Here is a 25,293-nt window from a genome sequence, read left to right as displayed (position 1 = left end):
TAGAGGTAAGGATATTGTTGCTTTTTTATGTTTTTTTTTTGTTTTTTTTTGCAGGTCATGATTTTATTTTGGAATATCAGAGTAATAAAAATTTGTCAAAAACTTGGTGTCTTTCATTAAAAGACTTTTTAATTAATGTCTGTGTGGTTTTTTTAACCCTTTCATAGTCTAGGGTTAATAATGGATCGGTGTCTTATTGACACCTCTCCATTATTAATCGGCTTAATGTCACCTTCCAATCGAATGGTGACATTAACCCTTTGTTATTAACCCATTAGCCACCGCTACAGGGCAATGGGAATAGAGAGGATAAGTGCCAGAAAAGGTGCATCTTATAAATGCGCCTTTTCTGGGGTGTCTGGGGGCATATTTTTGTAGCCAAGGGGGGGCCAAAAACAATGGTCTCTCTCAAGGCTATTAAAATCTGCCCTGACTCACCTGCTTTACCTCTCTGGTTGTGATTTTGCCACGGGAGCCCACGCATTTTATTCCAAATAATTAACCCCTTAATTTAACACCTAGACGTCCCAAATTTTACACACGAACCCTAATTTAATTATTAGTCAGGGACATATAAAAAAATACATGACGTGAAATGGTTTACTGTATGTAAACTATGTGTGATTTCATGTCGGGTTGGGGAATGATTTTACAGGAGCCGGCAATTGATTTTGCGGCTATTCTGCTATGTAGAACTGTATGAAATATATAATCTCAATGACGTGTGTTATGAATGAGTCACCGGAGGAGGAAAAAACAAAAATGCAAGCTAAGTCCAGAAAACCGGAGAGGTTGGTAGCTAGCGGATTGCAGACCCCTGATCCTATTCACAACAACTAACAGTAGCCGTGGAGCGTTCCTACGGTGGTCCTAGACGCCTCTTCACAGCCGGAGAACTAAATAAGCCTAAAGAAAGAGAGGGGAAATCTAAACTGCCCCAGAGCAGACCCCAAAGCAAAAGACAGCCCCCAACATGTATTGCCGGTGAAAACAGATGAAAACACAGACAGAAAGACAGGCAGAGCAAGCGATGGGGCCCGGCTAACTAGATAGGAAAGGACAGAAAAGATGCTGGCTGCAATCCGTAAAAACTCTACCAAAAAATGTCCCAACACGTCTGATAGGAAAAGCGGCCCTGAAGTCACTAGACTTCAAAATCCCTATATCAGCACTCCGATATATTCTGAAGACAGAGCAAAAGAGATTTAACCGATCAGGGACAAAAACTGGAAATTCAGCAGAGCCCCAGCCGGGGCTGGCAGAATACAAAACTAAGCAAATCAGACAAAATCTCATGGAACAATAGCAGAGCAAAACTGAGCTTTAGAAGACAGGAACTGAACTGGAGGCCAGAGCTCAAAGCAGAGAAATCACCAGCAACCCTACAGGGTGTCGGCTGCCTTATATCCATTCTGGATGTCCAATCTCAATCCACCTGTTCAGGTGACAGGTTTCTTCCATCCAAATCAGTTTCACCACCTCCTTTCACCAGCAGAGGGAGTTCATCGGACATCAAAGGTGAACGATAAAATGAGCTCGCAACAGATGTGTGTGTGTGTGTATGTATGTATATATATATATATATATTGTAAGGTAGCGCTGTCATTCAGATAGGGGACACTCGCTTGGCAGCCAAATAATCAGATCGGCACAGGTTTTCTATAAAACAATCTCAGTCCATGCATTTTATTCATGCATCATAAACCATCAACACAATAGAAAACAGCATAGCGCCCATGACAGAGCTTCACTGTGTCCAGCCTGTGGTCACACAGGTTATGCAATGTTCCATACACAGGCTCTTCAGCTTCACAGTTATCTCACCCATCAGGGTTCCCTCATGGCTGCTTCAGCTCACTGCAGACATCCATTCCTTCCAGGGAACTATCAGGCACGTGCAGCCATTAAACACAGCATTCACTTGCTGTCAGGAAGACAGCCCCATCTCTCTCAGACGGGACCTTCCAAAACAGACCAACCAGGTCCTAGCATTCACCTCATGTGACCTACCCTGGCCACCTTATATGGTCCGTAGCCACGCCCAACGGGTCACATGGCTATGACATCATCACAGGTCCTTCAACCACTCATACACATTTTACAATAGCGTTCTTAACCACACCACTGGGTGGATTTGTAGGTAACTAGTTCCGCCCGTCTCACCAGCTACCTAGAGACTTCACAAACACATTGAAACAGCACCTCAGCAGTATCACTGCTGATCAACATACACACAAGTCTCCATCCCAAGGCCACCCACCTTGAGGTACATAACGGTCATTCAGTATTCTGCCACTCATCCTCTCTCATGGAACATCCACACAGCGCCCCCTAGCGGACACAGTGGTCACTACACCACATAATAAATATACGGTATGTATATATATATATATATGTATATATACTATATGTATATAGCTATTCTTTTGTTTCTTTATTAAACCTGTCAGTGTGATTTTACTGTATCGCGCACTGAATTGTCGGCTTTTCTAATCCATACGGATTACATACAGATGCTTACATGGGAAAAATATGCGGCCACACCCTGACAACGGATGACATGCGGATCACTATTTAGGGACCATTTCTGCGTATTACGGCCGTAAAATACGGACCGTATTTTTATACATTGTGTGTGACTCCAGCCATAGGAAAAAGATGCAGTGGAGGAGCTATCGCGAAAATGACGGCAAAACTGCTGATGGAGCGGCATCAGGAAAAAAATGTTGGCTTTTTCCTGAAGTAGCTTCACCTGGGGAAACAAGCAGGGCTGTGGAGTCGGAGTTGGTGCTCATTTTGGTGGAGTCGGAATTGGAGTCGGCATAAAATGGACCGACTCCGACTCCTAAAATATATAATAAATTGGGTACAGTAGTTCAATGCAGAATGTGCTGAATATTTTTTCATAGGAATTTGGGAAAGTTATGAAATGTCCTATAAATGACTGTTCTATTCCTGATCTAAGGCTACATTCACGTTTTTTGAGGATACGTTTTTCAGTTGCAAAAGCAGATCAGCTAAAAAACTGCATCACCTGAAAGGTTTTTGAGCTCATAGATGGTTTCAATAGCAAATCTTCTCTATCCATTTATCCATATCCGTCTATCCATATCATATCTGTACCAAAAAGAATGAAAGCCGGATATCACACAGACTAACACTCCTTTTTTTTTTTAGCTCCAGTCAGGTACACCTCACAGCTGCCCAAAAGGACGCCCAGGACAGGCATTGCTCGTCTTCAGTAACACATCAACATCAATTGATAGTTGGAATAAATAGACTGCATTCATCACCACATCTTCTTAAGGTGCAGGCTTTATTTTCAAGTGTAGGGGTGTGCAGAATGAGGTTCTGCAGCAGCTGAGGTGTGCAGTATGAAATTCTGCGGAACAGTATGAGGTTCTGCCCCCCCTCCTCTAGGTCTGATCCTGGCTACTCCCATAGTGTGAATGTAGCCTGAGGATCTAGGCTTTATCTTAGCCGAGATAAGCCATAGTGTGTGTGTATGTATGTATGTATGTATGTATGTATGTGTGTGTGTATATATATATATATATATATATATATATATATATATATATATATATATATATATATATATATATATATATATATACACACACATATACACAGTACAGACCAAAAGTTTGGACACACCTCATTCAAAGCGTTTTCATTGTTTTCTTGACTATGAAAATTGTAGATTCACTCTGAAGTCATCGAAACTATGAATTAACACATGTGGAATTTTATAATTAACAAAAAAGTGTGAAACAACTGAAAATACTGTATGTCTTATATTTTAGGTTCTTCAAAGTAGCCACCTTTTGCTTTGATTTCTGCTTTGCACACTCTTGGCATTCTCTTGATGGGCTTCAAGAGGTAGTCACCAGAAATGGTTTTCACTTCACAGATGTGCCCTGTCAGGTTTAATAAGTGGGATTTCTTGCCTTATAAATGGGGTTGGGACCATCAGTTGTGTTCTGCAGAAGTCTGGTGAATACACAGCTGATACTCCTACTGATAGTCCTACTGAATAGACTGTTAGAATTTGTATTATGGCAAGAAAAAAGCAGCTGAATAAAGAAAACGAGTGGCCATCATTACTTTAAGAAATGAAGGTCAGTCAGTCCGAAAAATTGGGAAAACTTTGAAAGTGTCCCCAAGTGCATTGGCAAAAACCATCAAGCGCTACAAAGAAACTGGCTCACATGAGGACCGCCCCAGGAAAGGAAGACCAAGAGTCACCTCTGCTGCGGAGGATAAGTTCATCCTAGTCACCAGCCTCAGAAATCGCAGGTTAACAGCAGCTCAGATTAGAGACCAGGTCAATGCCACACAGAGTTCTAGCAGCAGACACATCTCTACAACAACTGTTAAGAGGAGACTTTATGCAGCAGGCCTTCATGGTAAAATAGCTGCTAGGAAACCACTGCTAAGGGCAGGCAACAAGCAGAAGAGACTTGTTTGGGCTAAAGAACACAAGGAATGGACATTAGACCAGTGGAAATCTGTGCTTTGGTCTGATGAGTCCAGATTTGAGATCTTTGGTTCCAACCACCATGTCTTTGTGTGACGCAGAAAAGGTGAACGGATGGACTCTACATGCCTGGTTCCCACCGTGAAGCATGGAGGAGGTGTGATGGTGTGGGGGGTGCTTTGCTGGTGACACTGTTGGGGATTTATTCAAAATTGAAGGCATACTGAACCAGCATGGCTACCACAGCATCTTGCAGCGGCATGCTATTCCATTCGGTTTGTGTTTAGTTGGACCATCATTTATTTTTTAACAGGATAATGACCTCAAACACACCTCCAGGCTGTGTAAGGGCTATTTGACCAAGAAGGAGAGTGATGGGGTGCTACGCCAGATGACCTGGCCTCCACAGTCACCAGACCTGAACCCAATTGAGATGGTTTGGGGTGAGCTGGACCGCAGAGTGAAGGCAAAAGGGCCAACAAGTGCTAAGCATCTCTGGGAACGCCTTCAAGACTTTTGGAAGACCATTTCCAGTGACTATCTCTTGAAGCTCATCAAGAGAATGCCAAGAGTGTGCAAAGCAGTAATCAAAGCAAAAGGTGGCTACTTTGAAGAACCTAGAATATAAGACATATTTTCAGTTGTTTCACACATTTTTGTTAATTATATAATTCCACATGTGTTAATTCATTGTTTTGATGCCTTCAGAGTGAATCTACAATTTTCATAGTCATGAAAATAAAGAAAACTCTTTGAATGAGAAGGGGTGTCCAAACTTTGGTCTGTACCGTATGTATGTAATCGATATTATACAGTGTATTACATATTTACAATTTATTACAGTTTTTTTGTGTTCTAAACTTGTATTCCAATAAATAGATATTATGTTCTATCTAAATATCTTGATTATTGGATCATAGAAATGATTAAATGTCTGATATTCACATTGTACTACAATAAATTTTTCACTTAAATATAAGCAATATATGTGGGAGTCTGAGTCGGAGTCGTGGAGTCGGAGTTGGAGTCTGAGTTGGTGTAAGGGAAATTGAGGAGTCGGAGTCGCAGGTTTGGCTTACCGACTCCACAGCCCTGGAAACAAGGCATCTGTGCCGGCGTCTAAAATACAACGTGTGCATATTCCACTGAGTGGAAACTTCAGGTTTTTGAGGAAATTTTGAGTTTTTAGGGAGGATTTAAAGAGTTTCTGCTCCATAGTATAATTGAATTGCATATACTGTATGACTTGAATATTTCATATTTAAAAGGAAGACAGTCAGTACTCATTCAGACGTTAATGGTTTCTCTTGCACACAAAAAAGGACCGATTTCCATCAGTGTTTTGAATCAAATTTTCACTAGAATTTGGTCAGTGTTAATTTTTACCATCATTGTTTCGTAAGTTTTTTTGTGTACTAAAAGTTTTTTCAATCTTCTATCGAATATGAAACTCTGATTTTTTTTCTAGCACCTATAGGCTTGCATTGGCGAGTTTATTTCATGACTCGGATCAAAAGGACATGTCTCCGTGCTTTATTGCAGACCACTCAATCCACAAAAAAACACGGATATGAGAACTGACTTATAAACTAGAGTATAATGGGTAGGCGTTCTAGCGTTGAAAAACAGAGGTAGAACTGGTATGTGAAATACTGACATCTGAACGAGCCTTAAGCGGATGTGCACCTGCAAAACCAACGCAAAAAATGAACATAATATACAAAAAGGTAAAATGTCTTTTGTTACTACTTTTAACTGTTTCAGGGATCAGAAAATGTGCATCGGTTAAAAGAAGTAGCTTGTGCAATGTCCACGTGGCTTCCGCTAGAAAGCTCCTCACTAGTTGTAGTTCAAATTATAGAAAAAAGATGCCGCAAAAACATCCAGCAGACTGTCAGTGAGGACATCTTTATCTAGAAAATCTCAGCGGGTCACAAGTGGAAATAAGGATGCTGTGTGCATATACCCTAATATTCTGACTAGTGTATAAATGTCTAATTCTGTCAGAACAAAATAGACAAATGCCAATATTTCTGAAAGATCAAATCTCCTTTATCATAAACGACTTTTCTAATGATGTTTTCAGAGATAAGACCCTGCTCTTCTTCTCCTTGTGTAAATGGAGGAATTTGTGAAGATTTTGGGACAACATACCGCTGTCGATGCAGTGTGGGATTCACAGGGGCAAATTGTGAAAGCGGTAAGCCTGCAGTACTTGGCGTACACGTGCAAGTATTATAATTGAACTGTCAGGTTAGGAGGATATGTACTAAAGTACCAAAGTAAAATAAAATTAAATATTGCAAGCAGATCTGAAGATGTATCAATGAGGAGACCCGATTCAATCTGTGAGTGTAATACCTCTGTGTTAGAAGACGTCCTCGGAATAGACGTCGGTGAATAGCCATGGATTTCTCCGCACCAGGCTGTAATTAGATCTGAAGGTGCACGTCCAAAGAGTCCCGTACCAAACTGTTAGCGTAATGACTCTGTGATTGGAGACGTCCTTGAAATAAATGTCAATACATGACTTGAATATGTCACATTTAAAAAGAAGACCCATCAGTGCTCATTCATAGGCAGTTCGTGCTGTTGGTATATTCTGCTTTCGTTTATCGAATATTCACATATTGATAGTGGGAGCGCTGGTATACACCCATTCAAGTATTATAATTGGCTATGGAAAATTCAGCAAGTATTTACCAGAGGATCTGCAACAGAAATTTGATGGTTTATACATGGATTTCTGGTGTCGATGTGCATTGACTGAGACATATAGATCTACACAAGGATTATTTGCATTCGGTGAGGCTATTGTGCGGATTTTTCTTGTGCGTAATTTCAGCCTATGCATGTAAATGGATAATAATTTAAAAAAAAAAAAAAACTGAAATGTAACCCCTTAGGTTTCACTTCTGATAGAGGCTGTGGCATCTAAGTTCTTAGAGAAAAGGAAGGTTGACTTTTTGTCATTCATTTAGTTTCCCTGCCATGCGTTTGCAGTTATTATGATAATCTGTGGGCCTTATTAGTGCTCTTTGGTCTGACATCTTTGTGCTCCTATTATGCCCTTCCATAGGATAATGCTAAGGCCGGCGTCACACTAGAGAGAAATACGGACGAGTGAGAGACGCTAAAACCACGCATTGCACACGGACCCATGATTCTCTGTGGGGCAGCTCCCATCAGCCGTATATTTTTCGGCCATATTTTACGGGCCGAGACAATCGCAGCATGCTGCGATTGTCAGCGTATTCCGGCCGAAATACGCCAATGCAAATCTATGGGGGCGCAAAAAATACGGATTACACACGGACCAGATGTGTGACTTGCAAGAAATACGCACCCGATGTCCTTTAACAAAAGCCGGCAATTCATCTTGCAAGATCGTAAAATCACACTGACATGTTTAATAAAGAAACAAAAGAATAGATATATACACATAGAATACAAAAGATATATACATACACAAACATGTCATTGAGACACATATACCGTATATACTCGTGTATAAGCCGACCCCCCCCCGCCACAAAAAACTGGGAAAACTTATTGACTCGCGTATAAGCCTAGGGTTAAATGGTAGTCCGAGAAGATGCTCCATAGATAAACCCCCCCATACGCTGCTACACAAGGGTTAGTGCTGGCCCAAGAAGATGCTCCATAAATACCCTCCATATGCTGATGCACAAGGCTTAATTCTGCCCCATAAATACCCCCCCATATGCTGCTCCACAAGGGTTAATGCTGGCCCAAGAAGATGCTCTATAAATACCCCCCATATTCTGCTGCACAAGGGTTAATGCTGCCCCATAAATACCCCCCATATGCTGCTCCACAAGGGTTAATGCTGCCCCATAAATACCCCCCATATGCTGCTCCACAAGGGTTAATGCTGCCCCATAAATATCCCCATATGCTGCTCCACAAGGGTTAATGCTGCCCCATAAATACCCCCCATATGCTGCTCCACAAGGGTTAATGCTGCCCCATAAGATGCTCCATATATACCCCTTATTTGCTGCTGCAATACAAAAAATGACATACTCACCTCTCCGTCCCTGGGGGCCAGGTGCCGGTGTCCTGAGCCCCTGGCAGTGGCGATATTCACCTATCCCCGTTCCAAGCCGTGCACCGCTGTCTCCCGGATCTCTGCATTGACAGCAGAGGGCGCGTACTGACTACGTCATCGCGTCCTCTGCCATCACAGCAGGTGGACCCGGAGACACAGCGGTGCACGGCTTGGATTGGGGACAGGTTAATATCACTCTGCCCCTGTCATACTCAACCCTCCTAGTGAAAGGTCTTCTCTGCAGCGGCAGCCCCTGCTTCTCCCTCTGCCGTCTGCTTCCTGCCTTCAGCTGGTCACGTGGTACCGCTCATTAAATATGCACATATTCATGAGTTTAATGAGCGGTACCATGTGACCGCTGAATGCAGGAAGCAGGCGGCAGAGGGAGACGCAGAGGTTGCAGAGATGTGCCAGGAGAGGTGAGTATGAGCTCTGACAACCCCGCACCCCCCGATATATGACTCGCGTATAAGCCGAGGGGGACTTTCAGCCCAAAAAAATGGGCTGAAAATCTCGGCTTATTCACGAGTATATACGGTATATACTGTATATATGTTTACATTTCATAGAGTTCTACATAGCAGAATAGCCGCTAAATCAATTGCCAGCTTCTGTAAAATCAATGCAAAACCCGACATGAAATGACACATGGTTTACATACAGTAAACCATTTCATTACATGTATTTTTTTATGTGTCCCTGACTAATAATTAAATTAGAGTTTGTGTGTAAAATTTGGGACATCTAGGTGTTAAATTAAGGGGTTAATTCGTTGTAAAAAAAAAATGTGTGGGCTCCCACGGGAAAATCGCAATTAGAGAGGTAAAGCAGGTGAGTGAGAGCAGATTTGAATAACCTTGAGAGGGACCATTGTTTTTGCCCCCCCCCCCCCACCCCGGTTACAAAAATCTGCCCCCAGACTCCCCAGAAAAGGCGCATCTATGAGATGCGCCTTTTCTGGCACTTATCCTCTCTATTCCCATTGCCCTGTGGTGGTGGCTAATGGGTTAATATTAATGGGTCACCTTGCTATTGGAAGTTGACATTAAGCCGATTAATAATGGAGAGGTGTCAATAAGACGCCGATTCATTATTAACCGTAGACTATTAAACGGTTAAAAAACACACAGACATTAATGAAAAATTATTTTAATGAAATAGACACCTAGTTTTTGAACAGATTTATTCCGCTGCTAATCCAAAAATAAACCATTGACCTGTAACAAAAATAAAACAAAAAAACAACAATATCCTTACCTCTCTGCTGGTCAGTCAGGTCCCTCTCTGCAATCCATCAGAAGGGGTTAAGTGCTTTGGAACGGGATCGGTGCTAATGTGACCAGCCCACTCTAAACCACTGCCAGAATGAATTAGTTAATCTCTGTGCAGCCTCTCTGGCTGCCCGGAGATGAACTAATGAGCGTGGGAATGTTTCTGCATTTTTTCCCACGCTTATCAGTTCACCTCAGGTCAGCCAGGGACATCAGTGAGGCTGCGCGGAGTCCCCTGGCTGACCTGAGGTGAACTGATGATATTCTGCTATGTAGAACTCTATGAAATATATATATATATATATATATATATATATATATGAAAAAAAATAGGCAGCACTCAAATTAAATGTGAAAAAAGTGGATACTTTACTGATTTTCAGGTGGCAACGTTTCAACGGTGACCCGTCTTTGTTTGGCTTGCCTATTTTTTTTCCTTTTGTCATTTTGACTGTTTGGACACTGCTGAATAGGTTTTTCACCTGCTGTATTATTTTGGTAGTGCTGCCCTTTTTCTTGATATAGATAGATATATATATATTAGTACAGACCAAGAGTTTGGACACACCTCAAATTGTAGATTCACTCTGAAGGCATCAAAACTATGAATTTACACATGTGGGATTATATAATTAACAAAAAAGTGTGAAACTGAAAATACTGTCTGTCTTATATTCTAGGTTCTTCAAAGTAGCCACCTTTTCCTTTTATTACTGCCTTGCACACTCTTGGCATTCTCTTGATGAGCTTCAAGAGCTAGTCACCGGAAATGGTTTTCACTTCACAGGTGTGCCCTGTCAGGTTTAATAAGTGCGATTTCTTGCCTTCTAAATGGGGTTGGGACCATCAGTTGTGTTGTGCAGAAGTCTGGTGATAACTGCTTCACCTGAGCCAAAAAAAGGAAATCTTTAAAACATGATCTGTTGGTGGGCCTTGAGGACTGGAGTTGGGGAACCCGGCTCGATTCAGTCTGTGTAATATTGGAAGACTGAAGAGACTGTGGTGAAAATACAAGTCATATAGATTTGTTTTTTTGACACCACATATCTCCAAGACTGACACAAGAAACATGTCTCGGTAATGGAGATATCTGGTGTCAATAACACTAATCTATATGACTTGTATTTTCCAAACCAGTCTCTATATTCTTCTAATATTGCACAGACTGAATCGAGCAGGGTTCCCCAACTCCAGTCCTCAAGGCCCACCAACAGATCATGTTTTAAGGAATTCCATTGCTCCGGTTATAACTGCTTCACCTGACCCAAAAAAAAGGAGATCCTTAAAACATGATCTGTTGTTGGGCCTTGAGGACTAGAGTTTGGGAACCCTGGAATAGAGGATGGTGTTGAGTGCAAGGCATATCTATTGTTACCTTGCCTATTTTTTTTTTTTTTTATTACCATCATCATTTAACTATTTTTTAGACAAGGCAAGGGGATTGTAGATATACCTTGTAATTAACCACATACTCTATTAAGTGTGTTTTGAATAAACTGATGACATGATGGTGAAAATAAATGTTATATTTACTTCACCAATACCCTGGCCTTGTACCATAAATATCACACATGGGCAGGTGAATACACATGAGTTTTAACCTGCAGCATTGCTTCAGTCTCCATATATTTGAAGCAGACTGTAGCGATGCTGCAGTTTAAGTCATATGTGTATTCTCCTGCCCATGTGTGACAACTTTGTGAAGTATGCGTTAGTTTGTGCATCCTCACTTCAGCATGACACCAGGCCTGGGTATTGTAGAAGTTGTATAAAATTTATTATGTCTCCAGTGTGCGTTCAAACTCAAGCCACAGTGCTGATCCTACAAATAATATTTATAGTCACATGTTTAGGGGTCATAAAAAGTGAAGGATGCCAGTGCGTCCCCAACTCACTATTTGTAAAATCGGCCCATGTGACACAAATATTATTTGTATTATCTCCACCGTCACTGCTAATTGAACACACACTGTAGAGATGATAAAGGTCATACAACTTGTGTGTGTATGTATAGTCTCCTGGTCAGGAGTACTAGTAAATTCATGATGCACAAAACACAGCATCATAAATTCACTGGTACACCTGGCCAGTTGATAATAGTATTGGGAGTGTAAAAAGACATAATGCACTCAGTACTGCTATCAAAACAGTTTTTTTATTAACCTACCAACAAGATAAATTTTTTACACCATTTGCTCTTGCCATTCCACCCGTCCTACATCTGAGTTGAAGTAGGCCGCAATTGGTCCCTCATTTGGCCAACTTCAACCGATGACCTGAGAGGGTGCTGAGTAAATTCAGGCAGTGGGTTAGGAGCAACATCATCAAGATCTAAGTTCGGGTGCTCTCTAGCCATAACAAAATTATGTAATACCACACAGGCCTTCACCACCTCATCCACTGTTTCCAGTTTCAGATTAATGACTGTGCCGAGAATGCGCCATCTGGATACAAGTATACCAAATGCACACTCAACAGTTCTTCTGGCCCTGGTCAGCCTGTAATTAAAAATTCTTTTGGTGTGGTCCAAGTCCCGGCTGCAGTAGGGCTTGAGCAGGTTTTGGCACATCTGGAATGCCTCATCCCCAACCATTACAAAGGGCTGTGGGGGACCGTCAGTGTTGAGAAGAGGCCGTGGTATGGGGAAATTTAACTGGTTGCCATACAATCTCCGGCCCATGTTCATGTTCTTAAAGGCCTGGGAGTCATTCTCACGGCCAAATGCACCAATGTCCACTGTAATAAACAGTCTGCATCCGCAATGGCCATGAATACAGTAGAAAAGTACTTTTTATAGTTGTAGTACTCAGATTCAGTTCTTTTTGGCTTGATAATCCGGATGTGTTTCCCATCAACTGCTCCCAAACAGTTGGGGAAATTGCAGACTGTCCAGAATCTTTTGGCGATTTCCAACCACTTTTCTGCGGTGGGCAGGGGCATGAATTCTGGACAGAGAACATTCCATAAAGCCCGGCAGGTGTCCGCTACAATTCCAGACAACGTAGATATTCCAATACGGTACTGGAAGTGGAGTGAAGAGAGGGTCTCTCCAAAAGCCAGGAATCTGGGAAACCAAGAAAAAACAAAAATTATTATCTATGTATATGGATTTTTAAAACACCAAAAATTAAAATAAAAAAAATTCATAAAAATACATCTGCAACCTTTTGTTCACTACATGCCATAAAAAAAATATCGCAGCCTTTTGTTAACTACATGGCAGAACTATAATTCTGCCAGATTTGGAAGAGTACATGTCACAACAAAGAGAAAATTCTGCAGGCATTGGTTTTGCAATACTACGTACCGTAATGTAACCAGGAGCCGTTCCTCAGGAGGAATCGCACGACGGAGCTGCGTGTCCTGTCTCCGGATGGCTTCTTGTACACGACCAAGCAAATTGTTAAAGGTTTGTTGGGACATCCGGGTATAATCCGGAAATTTCTCCGGGTTTGCCTGTAGCTCACTGTAGTGGGTGTGGGACGCTCCACGGCTCTCCCGGAGTTCAATAATGGGATGTATCCACAAACGCTGCCGTCTTCGCTGCCTCTCTCTCTCCCTTTGTTGATGGCAAGCAACTGCATAAGCCTGAGCCATCCTCATGTCCAGATCCAAGTCAAAGTAAAAACTCTTCCAGCGCAGATCCATCTTTCACAAAGGAAGATGCAAGCAAATGTGAAGAATTCAGCTGTAAACAGGGTTAATATAAAGAATTCTCATAACACACGCCCACTGATGTCTCATTGGTGGAGTCTGTTGCAAGAATTTTTCAAGGATTTTCCTCCTGTGAAGTGACACCATTGCGCATAAAAAGCGCAAACGCATGTAAAAACGCTTACAAACGCATAAAAACGCTGCGATTTTTTTTGTCGCAATGCGCACAATAATGCTACAAAAAAATGCAGCGTTTACAAGCGTTTGCATGCGTTTTTGACATGCATTTCATGTGTGCTCGATACGCTGCGCAAAAAGGCGCAAGTGTGAAACTAGCCTTACATGCGCAAAATACGCGGCCACACCTTGACAATGGATGACATACGGATCACTGTTCAGGGAACATTTCTGCATATTACGACCGTACAATACGGTCCGTATTTTTATACGTTAAGTGTGACTCCAGCCTAACTGGAGAATACACTGCAATTCATAAGTATTGTGCCATGTATTGTACAAGCGTTCCATTGATCATTGTTCGAGTTTTTCTAGAGGGAGTAAACAAAGTAAAAAAAAAAAAATTAAAAAAATCCCCAAAATATCCAAAACATTGAAAAATGCAAAGAATGTTGTTGTTTTTTTTACAATTTCTTACCTAAAAGTATAGGTAGTAAAATATTCGGTAAATATAATTGATATTGCCATGGGTGTAACAATCTAAACTAAAATATCACGTCATGTATCCAAAGTGCTGAATTCATAAATCAAATATAAATTATTTTGTAAAACAAAGAAACAAAAACTATATAAATTTTATATTGCTGTATAAAAAGTTAACATGTCATTTTTTCCACTCAGTAAATGAAATAAAAATAAAATGCCCCAAGTTGCAGTATTTTTTTCCACTCCACCTTCAAAGTATTTGGAAGATTTTCAATACATTATATGGTATATTAATGGTGTCAAATGATCGGAAATATCAAGCCCTCTTACAGCTACATCAATGAAAACAAATATGTGGCACTTCAAAAAGCAAGGAAAAAAGTTAAAATAATAAAATATCTGTTCGACAACAAGTTCTTTAGGAGTATGTTTATACATAGTGGGGTTTTTTTTGCATGAAAAATGCAGACTATTGATGGAAAAACCGTAGTGAACAACCTGTGAATTTTTATGTATTTTTCATGCATTTTTCTCAAAGGGTGAAAAACACATCAAAAACACAGGAATTGGCATGCTGCAGTTTAAAAAAAAAAAAATACACATCACAGCTCAAAAGATGCTGGGGGAAGAAAAGGCATCAAAACCGCTAGATGGGATCAAGCTCTAAACCAGTATTGTAGCACAAAACATTTGTAGAAAGCGGAGTAAGGGCTCATACTCACTTGCAAGAGACTCGCACGATTCCCGTGCGAGTCTCTCACATGAAAGCCTGGCACTGCAGCCGGCACTCGTACCGGAGCGTGCGGCTGCACAGAAATACATGTAGCCGCAAGCTCCGGTCCGAGTGCCGGCGGCATTGCCAGGTTTTAATGCGAGAGAATCGTGCGAGTCTCTTGCAAGTGAGTATGAGCCCTAAGGCTCCCTTCACAGGTCCGCATAATACTGGTATTGGAAAAATTGGTTCTCTGTCATCAGTGTTTTGGATCAGTGTGCCATCTATTTTTTTTCTGGTATGGCTTAAGAAAAATACATTCTACAGCTTCTCCTATACTTGGCATTGTTAAACATGTACAATACACAGATGACCCGTCGATGCCATCTGTGTGCTGTACGTGTTTTTCACGGACCATAGATTTGTATTGGCCTTTGTCATCTATGCTCCCAGAAAAAAATGGACATGTCTCCGTGTGCTTTATACGGACACTCGGTCCATGCAAACACACGATCATGTGCATAGCTCCTTAGGATATAATGGGTACATGTGGTATCCGTGAAAAAAACAGATGCCACGCATACCTGAAACACAGACTAAGGCCTCATTCACACATCAGTATTTTTGATCAGTATTTGTATTCCAAAAACAAACTCTGTGGCATACAAACGCTTTTGCAAAAATACTGACATGTGAATGAGGCCTTACCATTCATGCCACACTTGACCCTTTAGATGTGGTTAAGAAGAGTCTTGAGTTTTTGACAAGTATATTATTGCCTCATCAAGGTATCCATTGTTCTTGTATGAATGCTGTCCATGTTTTTCACAGATAGCACTCATGCCTCTCAAAGTCCATGGGGCTGTTCACATGTTCATGATTTTTTACTGACCGAGTGGTCCATGCAAAATTGAAGAGACATGCACGATATTGATCTGTCGGATCAAAATCTGCAATGTAAGTCTTTGGGTCTGAGAGAAAATTAGAAAACACTCAGATGCCAATCAAGTGTTGTCAGTTTTCACAGACTGATAGAAGTAGCTGGGAAACCTTATTTTCTTATCCGAGAAAAACTAATGAAACTTGGATCAGACTCTGACATGCTTCTGAAACTCGTATGAAACTCGGATCGAAAATACTGATGAAACTCGGTCCGTTTTTCTTCTTTGGAAAAAAAAATGGACGTCTGAATGAGGCCTAGGAGTTTCCGTAGGTAAGAGAAAGCTTCTAGCACAATGCGCCAAATTAGTGAATATCTATGTGATATATCTGTCACATCTTCAGACTGCTTGTACGATGTTTACATGGTTTAACTATTAGGCAGCATTAGTATATGTGGTAGCCGGATAACGGTACAATGACCAATGTTATGGCCCCCAGATTGTTAGGGTACCGTTACACTTAGCGATGCATCAGCGATCCCGACAACGATATGGATCGCTGGTGCATCGCTAAGTGGTCGCTAGTGAGCTGCCACACAGGCAGATCTCACCAGCGACATCGCAGGGGTCGGGGGTCGCTACTTACCTGTCAGACGAGGCGATCCTGACGTCCTCCCGCCCGCATCCACGCGTCGCTCGTCGGCGCCACAGGAAGTCCAGCAGGAAGCGACCGACGAGAAATGATCCAGGACGTTCTCGGGGGAGCGGTCAGAGGTAAGTATCAGACATAGCGATATTGCTAGCGATATCGCTATGTGTAAAACCCCCTTTACTCTGTTTTCCTGCACTCATAGATGACAGTCCAGATGAGTTATCAGCAGTAAGTCTCCTGCCTCCATATTGCTGCATAAGTAGACACATTTGCTGTTTAAGTTGGCTGATACCACTATAAGCTTTGCATATGTGATTCTTTTATTTTTCCCCTCCCAGAAATCAGACCTTGCTCCTCTGGACCCTGTTTGAATGGAGGGAGCTGTGTAGAGTTGGGCTTGAGTTACACCTGTTTTTGCTCGTCATGGTTTAATGGAAAATTCTGTGAGAATGGTTCGTATCTATGATTTAACAGTATGTTTGCATTATAGTACAAAAAAGTATTTCTACCCAACTAACAATATTATCAATGCCTCTGTTTCCAGAGATCCGACCGTGCTCTTCAGCTCCATGTGTGAATGGGGCAACCTGTGAAGATCTAGGGAATACCTACTCTTGCCTCTGTGCAACTGGATTTACTGGTCTGAACTGCGAGACAGGTGAGTGTCGGGAGAATATAGTGGTGGTATGAGATGATGATGATTCAATGGTCCTGATCTGCCTTGAATCTTTTGTTCATCTTGTAGTAAAGTGTAATCTAAAATAGTATAGACGCTACCAGTTAGTAAATGATAGCATCTCTAGTAAGGGCCAGTAAGTTCTTTTTCATGTATGAGAAAAAGCAAGACCAAGTTTCATCAGTGATTTTCATCAAATTGTTATCACTGATTTTCATCAGAGTTTCATTAGTTGGTTTGATTTTTATCAGTTTCTCACAAATGTGAAAAAAAAGTTTCTCCACTTTCTCCTGCTAAACATTGCATTGAAATCGGACCACACTCAGATGGTATCTGAGTTCTGTCCAATTTTTTTTCACAGACCCAAAGACTTGCCAATTTTGATCTGACACTCGGATCAAGATCAGACATGTCTTTTCGATTTTGCGTGGAACGAAAAATGACCCCATTCACTATTATAAATAGGAATACTGTCAATGAAAATCATGGATAGACCTCATACAAGAAAAGTAGATGTGTGAATTGGGGCGAACGCTGCTTCTATATACACATGACTGTATATACATTTTTTTTATATACCCCTTGAATGCATTATCTTTGAATCGGACGTTTTAATTGCGACTACTTATTTAAATTTATATTACTCAGCACTTTGGATAATTTTGCATTTTTTACACCATTGTTTAGCTGTTTCTTTTTTCCTACCAGAGTTAAAACCCTGCTCTTCCTCTCCGTGTTTTAATGGTGGCCTGTGTGAAAATGTAGGCTCTAGTTACAGCTGCTTGTGTCTGCAGAGATTCACTGGAAGAAGATGTGAGACAGGTGATGCTTGCACTCTTTTCCTGTCACTTTCAATTAGGCCTAAGGTGTGACCACACAGTATGATGGGGCAATGGCTAGACTATTTTATTTTATAATTGTTTGGCCATTGTCTGCCATGGTCGTGTGGAGTTTCAGCTCCTGGCGAGCTATGGCCTCATTCAGACATTCATGTGTTTTTGGGTTTTTTTGTGTATGAGATAAAACAAGATGATTTTCATCAGTGTGCTGGATACAATTTTTTTCACTTTGGGTTTCTGTGTCCATTTCTACCTTCAGTGTGGCATCCTTATTTTCTCATATGCAGAAAAAAATATATCTTTTTCTTAATTTTTCCTATCTATTAAACAGTAAAAAACTGACAGCATTTGGATGAAACATTTCAGATGGCATCCTAGTATTATCCGTTTTTCTTCTTGAACACATTCACTTGAGTGGGAGAATTTGATCTGCAAAATTAATCAAAAATGTACTTGTCTCCATTTTTTTTGTGGACAATCAAGTGAACATGTCCGTAGACTTTACTGTAATTAATCAGATTAAATGATTAAATGCATGTGTGAAACACTGATGTCTGAACGAGACCTAAGTGTTTCTTATACAATATACTTCATTACTTTAATACCCCATTACATTGTCTGCTTACCGACTTTCTTTGAAGCCCAGCCATAGGTATGGACACTGGCATCTAAGTGGTTAAACAGCTTGTGATCACAGCTACAAATGCTTCTCACTAAATTAGAATATCATCAAAAAGTTAATTTCTCTGTCGCTTCATTGTTGGACACAGGAACCATGGGTGTATGCTGCTGCCACTAGGAGGCTGACACTATGCGCTTAAAAAGTTAGCTCCTCCTCTGCAGTATACACCCCACCGACTGACACCAAGATAATCAGTTTTAGCCTAGTGTCAGTTATTGTCAGTAGGAGGTGGACACGGGTCTTTCTTAGACCCTTTTCTACCTCAATGTGCGTCGTTCCTTTTCAGGTACCCGGAGGAATACAGTGTGAAAAGTCACTACTGTAATCCCACGTAGAGACTATGAGTATGGAGTGTACTGCCACCCCGTATTCTCATAGGTCTAGTCGGCAGGACCCATATCCCTAGCACAGAAGCGTGCTTAGGTGATCCGGATCCGGTCCTAGCCCATCGTCTCCCACCCACTCGCCCACCAGAGCCTGTTGGCTGGAGGAGACGCGGACGTCCTTCAGCAAGCTTCCGGACGTCCCTAGGATGGAGAGGTACTCTTCCCTCTTTTCCCTAGGTTTTCTTCAGGGCAAGCTACATAAGGAAGAGGACAGAGGGAGAAGATGAGGTTTTTTATTGGGGTCCTCTTCAAGTTAGGATAACCTTTCCCCTTACCTTTTATAGTACGGAGCATCAGGCTATGTGAGCGCCTTTCACTGTCTCTGATTTAATCCGGGCTCCGGCTTACTGTGGGGGCCTAGTTCCTACTCAACTTCCGGCACCGTGTTACCTCCTTTCATGAATACGGCGGATAGCTCTGCGGTTTTCAAGACCTCCACGCCCCCTCTGTCGGCGGTCACCGATTTTTAATTTAGGCCCTGGCTTCTACTACGACCTAGTCCTACTTAGCTTCGCCCACCGTCGTTTCAGTTTTCGGGCAGGCTTTTCTCCCGCTTGTGTCTCCTCACTTCCGCTTCCTGCATCCGGCGCAAGCTCCGCCCACTCCACCCAGCCTCACAAGCGGCCCATGGAAAGTAGCGATCGCCACCATCTTTCTGCCCCCAGAGCTGGTGGTAGCTCCGCCCACTTTCCGGATGTACAGACGGGCTTTTTCACAGTATGCCCACTCTTCTGCATTGCAAAAATTCTTACATGGACCTCGGCATCCTCCCTGCGTTCGCCATCTTCCAGCGCGTGGACCCTGATGGTGCCTTCTCCCGGCAGGACCAGCTCTTCTCTGCCTGTTTTCGCTCAGCAGCCGCTACAGCCTGGAAGCAGACTACAGGACAGGATACTGTGAATAGCTCTGCTCTGCAGACTGACACTCTCCTCTACATCTTTTCTGTCCCCTAATCTTCTGGCATCAGTTAATAGGTCTGCTCATCATGCCTAAGCACAAAGGAGAGCCTTCTCACCCTACGGCTTCTTCTTCCTCTTCTTCCTTTACTCTGGTCACACACTTTTGTGTGCTCTTCTTGCCAAAGCAGACTCCCTTCAGGTCAGTCCTCTCCCCTCTGTCAGGGATGCAGCAACACTACAGTATCCACTGCCCAGGAGTCCCTTCCCACCCCAGGTGAGAACGAGACCCCTATCCCAGGGTGGGCTTCCTCTCTGTCGCAGTCTGTGGTGGACCTCACCAGGGTGTCACAGACCCTGGTGTCCGTGCTTGACAGATTGCCCTTTCCGCCACCCGCAGTCACTAGCGGGTCAAAGGATTCTCCGTCTGGTCCTTCCAACACAGGCCGTAAGAGACCCAGACAGGAGCACTGTTCTAGGTCATCTTCCTGCTCCAGCTCACCATCCGGTCCTTCACAGCAAGAGCCATCTTCCGGATCCTCCTCTCCTGAGACAGGCGAGGTGTCCTTGGACGCGCTTTCAGAAGATGAGTCGGACCTAGATTCAGAACAGGCCTCCAACATGAGAGATATGGTGCAGAGCCTGATTGTCGCGGCCAACCAGACATTAGGCATCAAGGATACCTCTGCGGAACCCGCAGATGATGCGGTTTCGTTTAGACCAGGGTTCCCCAACTCCAGTCCTCAAGGCCCAACAACAGGTCTTGTTTTCAGGATTTCCTTTGTATTGCACAGGTGATGGAATTATCACCTGGGCAATACTAAGGAAATACTAAAGAAATCCTGAAAACATGACCTGTTGGTGGGCCTTGAGGACTGGAGTTGGGGAACCCTGGTTTAGACGGTCAAAACCACCTGCCAAGGTATTTGCCCCACACAGTGAATTTGTGGAGGTACTTAGAAGGGAACTGGAGAATCCAACCAGACGCTTTCAAAGAGGGAAGCGCCTCGGCATCCTATATCCCTTCTCCCCGGAGCTCACCGCTAACTGGATGACTTCCCCTGCTGTAGACCCGCCAGTCTCTAGACTGTCCACCAACATGGTCCCTCCCGCTGGCTAACGCAGCATCCCTCACAGACTACAACGATAGGATTATAGAATCGTTGGCAAAGTCAAGTTTTGAAGTGGCCACTTCTACATTATGCCCAGCCTTCGCCTCTACCTGGGTCTCAAAGGCCATAGCCAGATGGGCCAAAAAACTTCGTAAAGGCATCCTTGCGGGAGCTCTTCTGAAGGAGCTAGCCGACCTTGCAGACCAAATTTCCTATGCAGGGAAATACTTGGTATCTGTCATGATCCAGTGTTGGATCTGGCGGTATTAAATTGCACTGGGTGAACTTTTTTTACTTTGGAAAGTTCCAAGGTGTCTTGACTGTCCCCGGTGGTGGTTAGCAGTATTGCACTTTAGGTTTTTGTGCACTTAATTAGGGATCAGGTGTTACACCCTATAAAGGTGTGCTAGAGGTGTGCAATCACTGCCTGTGATATTGTGAGTTTGTGTTCACTCTGTTTTTGGAGAGCCTGGAGGAAGGATGGAGCTGGTGAGGAGTCCTGCGCAGCTTAGCCAGGGGGGTGTGTGTCAGCTATGGTGTCTGGACGAAGGGCTGGCATGGCGTGGTGGAGTCGCAGTGATGGTGTCAGCGGGAAGTGTCTGCATGGTCTGGTGGAGTGGCTACTATGGAGAGTGGCACTCACCATGTGGGACTTGGCCGCTGAGCTGGACTCAAGCATGCTTGACTTCGTGGCAGAAACTGAACACTTCCTTGGGACTCTGGTGCTGAGCAGCTGCAACTGGTGTTGGACTCTGCTCCAGGGTTGCACTAGGGTGAGGGATCCTGTTATGGTGATGGATCCGGGTGGAGGAGAAGATGCACTCAGGTAGAGGGCTCTGTTGCTAGGAGCGCACGCAACAGAGCAAAGCTAAGTGGTGTTTCCCCTGTATTGTCTCTTTCCTCATGTGTGTTATTAGTGCAGTGGTGGGATTAGTTTCCGCACCGACCTATTCCCTAGTGAGGGTTTAGGGTCAGGGCGAGCTAGGGCGTTGAGGTACGCGTGCGGCGCCCGGTGCGAAACCGGCATAGGGAACGTTAGGAGTGCAGGGACACTGGCTCAGGGGAGCTCAGGAGGTCTCCAATTCCCTTTTCCCTATTGCAGGGCCCACCATTGTTAAAGTTACCCAGGTTCCCCCCTTTATTATTTAAATGCGCCTTACTGGAGGCGGTGTTTCCAGATATTGTATGTATAACGTGTAATACCTAAATTCGCCAGGTGGAGGCGGCGTATCCACCTGCACGTTTTTATTATTTAAATGCGCCCCACTGGAGGCGGTGTATCCAGGGTCACGTGTGTTATGGGTTCGCCTTGCGGCATCATCTGCGTCCTGACACACGTGACCATGACAGAATCTGCCTCCCTGGATGCCGCTTCCTGCGCTGCTCAGGCGTCCAGCAATATGGTAGCCATCCGGAGGAACATTTGGCTCAAAGCATGGCAGGCGGATCTATCGTCAAAGAAATAGCTTACCAGCCTCCCTTTTCAGGGGGACCACCTGTTTGACTCCATGTTGGACCAGATTATTAAAGAGGCCACAGGAAGCACGAGGTTCTCTCCTTCCCTAGTCCAGGCCTCGCTGGCCTTCCTGGAAGCGGCAATTCTGCTCCTTTCAGCCCTTTTGCCTTTTCTCGGCGACAGAGGATTCTTCTGGCCAACGCAGGCCGCAGTCCCACCAGGTCAGGAAAAAAGCTTCCTTCAAGCCCACTCCTTCCTGGCATCCTCAAAGCTCCCACATTAGATCCACCACGTCCAGGTCTGACAGATCTTCCTCGGCATGACTTGTGTCCAGATCCCAGCATATCTCCCAGGCTAGGAGGTTGTCTCCTGTTTTTCAGGGATGTTTGGCTAGCATCGGTGGAGGACACATGGGTCAGGGAGATAGTATCCTCAGGATACAAAATAGAATTCGCTTTGCATACCCGAGATCGATTCTTCGAATCCCGTCCTCCAAAAGATCCTGCTCTGGTTCCGGGTTTCTTTGCTTCCATCGCCTCACTTCTCAGTTCGGGAGTTATCGTCCCAGACCAAGACCGCTTCACAGGTTTCTATTCAAACCTGTTTGTAGTGCCCAAGAAGGGCGGTGCAGTTCGGCCCATTCTGGATCTGAAGTTACTGAACAGAAGAATCCGCCTGCGCTATTTCAGGATGGAGTCCCTCCGCTCAGTAATTGCTTAAATGGAGGTGCAGGAATTCCAGTGCTCCATAGACATCTTAGACACCTACCTCCACATTCCGATTATTCCAGCTCATCAGAGGTTCCTGCGTTTCACGGTGAGGCGGAATCATTTCCTGTTTGTCGCACTTCTGTTCGGTCTCGCGACCACCCCCTGGGTCTTCACAAAGATCATGGCATTGATGGCCATTTTGAGGATCAGGGGCCTAGTGCTTATCCCGTACCTCGACAACATCCTCATCAAGGCGCCGTCTCTCTCTCAGGCCCAGGAAAGTCTGCCAATCGTCCTCGTTTCCCTAGCCCGGTTCGGGTGGCTAGTCAACAGGAAAATGTCCTGCCTTGTTCCCACTCAGTGCCTTGTCTTCCTAGGGATGCTGTTCAAAAGGCGAGGGTTTTTCTCCCCGAAGAGAAGAGAGCAATTCTCCAGCAAGTAGTTCGCTCTCTGCAAAGCTTTCGGCTTCCTTCCTCACGTACAGCAATGAAGGTCCTGGGCAGAATGGTGGCAGCCTCGGAAGCAATCCCCTTTGTGCAATTTCCATCGAGACCCCTTCAGCGGGCCATCCTTTCGCCCTGGCACAGGTCTGTCCTGTCGCTGGATCGTCCGCTTCGTCTCTCTTCCCGAGTCAAGCGATCTCTCGACTGGTGGTTGTCATCCCCTCTCATCCTGCAGGGCTGGTCCTTTCTTCCCGTCTATTGGCAGGTGGTGACGACGGACGCCAGCCTTCTCAGCTGGGGAGCGGTTTTTCACCATCTTGATGGTTCAGGGGCGTTGGTCGGCGCAGGAATCCTCTCTACCATTCTTCTGGCCCTCCGTCACTGGGAAAGACTTCTCAAGGTTCTGCCAATCAGAATTCAGACGGGCAATGCCTCAGCAGTGGCATACGTCAATCACCAGGGAGGGACCGAGGTATCCAGGATCTTCCTCTGGGCGGAGACAACGGTCCCGGCAATATCTGCAGTGCATATTCCTAGCGTGGACAACTGGGCCGCCGATTTTCTCAGCCGCATTAGGAGGTCTTCCATCAGATTTGCCTTCGATGGGGAACTCCAGATGTGGACCTCATGGCGTCCCTGCTGAACAGGAAGGTTCCACGGTTTGTCTTCAGGTCTTGCGACCCTCTCACGGTGGGCACCGATGCTCTGGCCATTCCCTGGTCGCAATTCGCGCTTCCCTACCTGTCTCCTCCTCTTCTTCCCAGGCTGTTGAAGAAGATCAAAGCGGAAGGGAATACCTGTCATTCTGATTGAACCAGATTGGCCCAGAAGGTATTGGTTCGCAGAGATCGTCAATCTTCTGGCGGAGCCCCTTGGAGGCTCCCAGACAGGCCAGATCTTTGGTCACAAGGACCAATCTGCCACCAGAGTTCTCGGTCGCTCAATTTGACAGTGTGGTTGTTAAAACTGCGGTTCTGAGAGAGTCCGGTTTCTCCGATCGGGTGATATGCACCATGATCCAGGCTAGGAAGCAGTCGTCTTCCAGGGTCTATTATTGGACCTGGAAAGCCAATTTCCGCTGGTGTGAGACCAATGACATTCCGCCGATGACTTTGTTGCTTCCTTCGATTTTGGCTTTTCTCCAAACGGGACTTGATGCTGGTCTTGCCCTTAGTTCTTTAAAGGGTCAGGTATCAGCCCTCTCCATCCTCTTTCAGTAGTCCTTACCCTCCCACTCTCAGGTCAAAACTTTCCTTCAAGGAGTGACGCATGCAGCTCCCCCGTACTGGAATCCTGTGGACCCCTGGGACCTCATTCTTGTTCTGGAGGTCATGAGAGGTTCTCCCTTCGAACCTCTCAGAGAGGTCTCCCTGTCCGTTCTGTCCTGGAAGGTGGCGTTTCTTGTGGCTATCACCTCCATTAGACATGTCTCAGAGTTGGTGGCTCTTTCCTGTCACCCCCTCTTCTTAGTTCTTCACCAGGATAAGGTGGTGTTGCGGCCTCCGCCTTCTTTCCGTCCCAAGGTGGTATCCACTTTTCTCTTGAATGAGGATATTGTCCTCCCTTCCTTCTGTCCTGCCCTGACTCATTCTCTGGAGCGTTCATTGGACAGGCTAGACCTGGTCAGGGCGGTAAGGAACTATCTGGCTAGGACCACTTCCTTTAGGAAAATGGATCTCCTATTCGTCATTCCAGATGGTGCGCAAAA

At 44.2% G+C, this 25,293-nt stretch overlaps 1 protein-coding gene across 3 annotated transcripts in view; it reads left to right on the top strand.

Annotated features, from left to right (window-relative positions):
• The window catches only part of SNED1 (sushi, nidogen and EGF like domains 1), a 274,182-nt gene that overhangs the window by 85,854 nt on the left and 163,035 nt on the right, over positions 1-25,293 (top strand). For 2 of the 3 annotated variants that reach the window (XM_073581215.1, XM_073581214.1), the window contains exons 8-11: positions 6,567-6,680; positions 16,724-16,837; positions 16,930-17,043; positions 17,770-17,883. In XM_073581215.1, the coding sequence (XP_073437316.1) occupies positions 6,567-6,680; positions 16,724-16,837; positions 16,930-17,043; positions 17,770-17,883 (456 nt within the window). The remainder of the gene's footprint in view (positions 1-6,566; positions 6,681-16,723; positions 16,838-16,929; positions 17,044-17,769; positions 17,884-25,293) is intronic. The other variant, XM_073581216.1, reaches the window with a different exon arrangement.

The sequence above is a fragment of the Dendrobates tinctorius genome, unplaced genomic scaffold (genome assembly GCF_039654945.1).
Source record: "Dendrobates tinctorius isolate UK_male_01 unplaced genomic scaffold, ASM3965494v1 ptg000069l, whole genome shotgun sequence".
NCBI classification, from domain to species: domain Eukaryota; kingdom Metazoa; phylum Chordata; class Amphibia; order Anura; family Dendrobatidae; genus Dendrobates; species Dendrobates tinctorius.
Note: the sequence above shows the minus strand (reverse complement) of the source record. Positions and strands in the feature narration are given on the sequence as shown.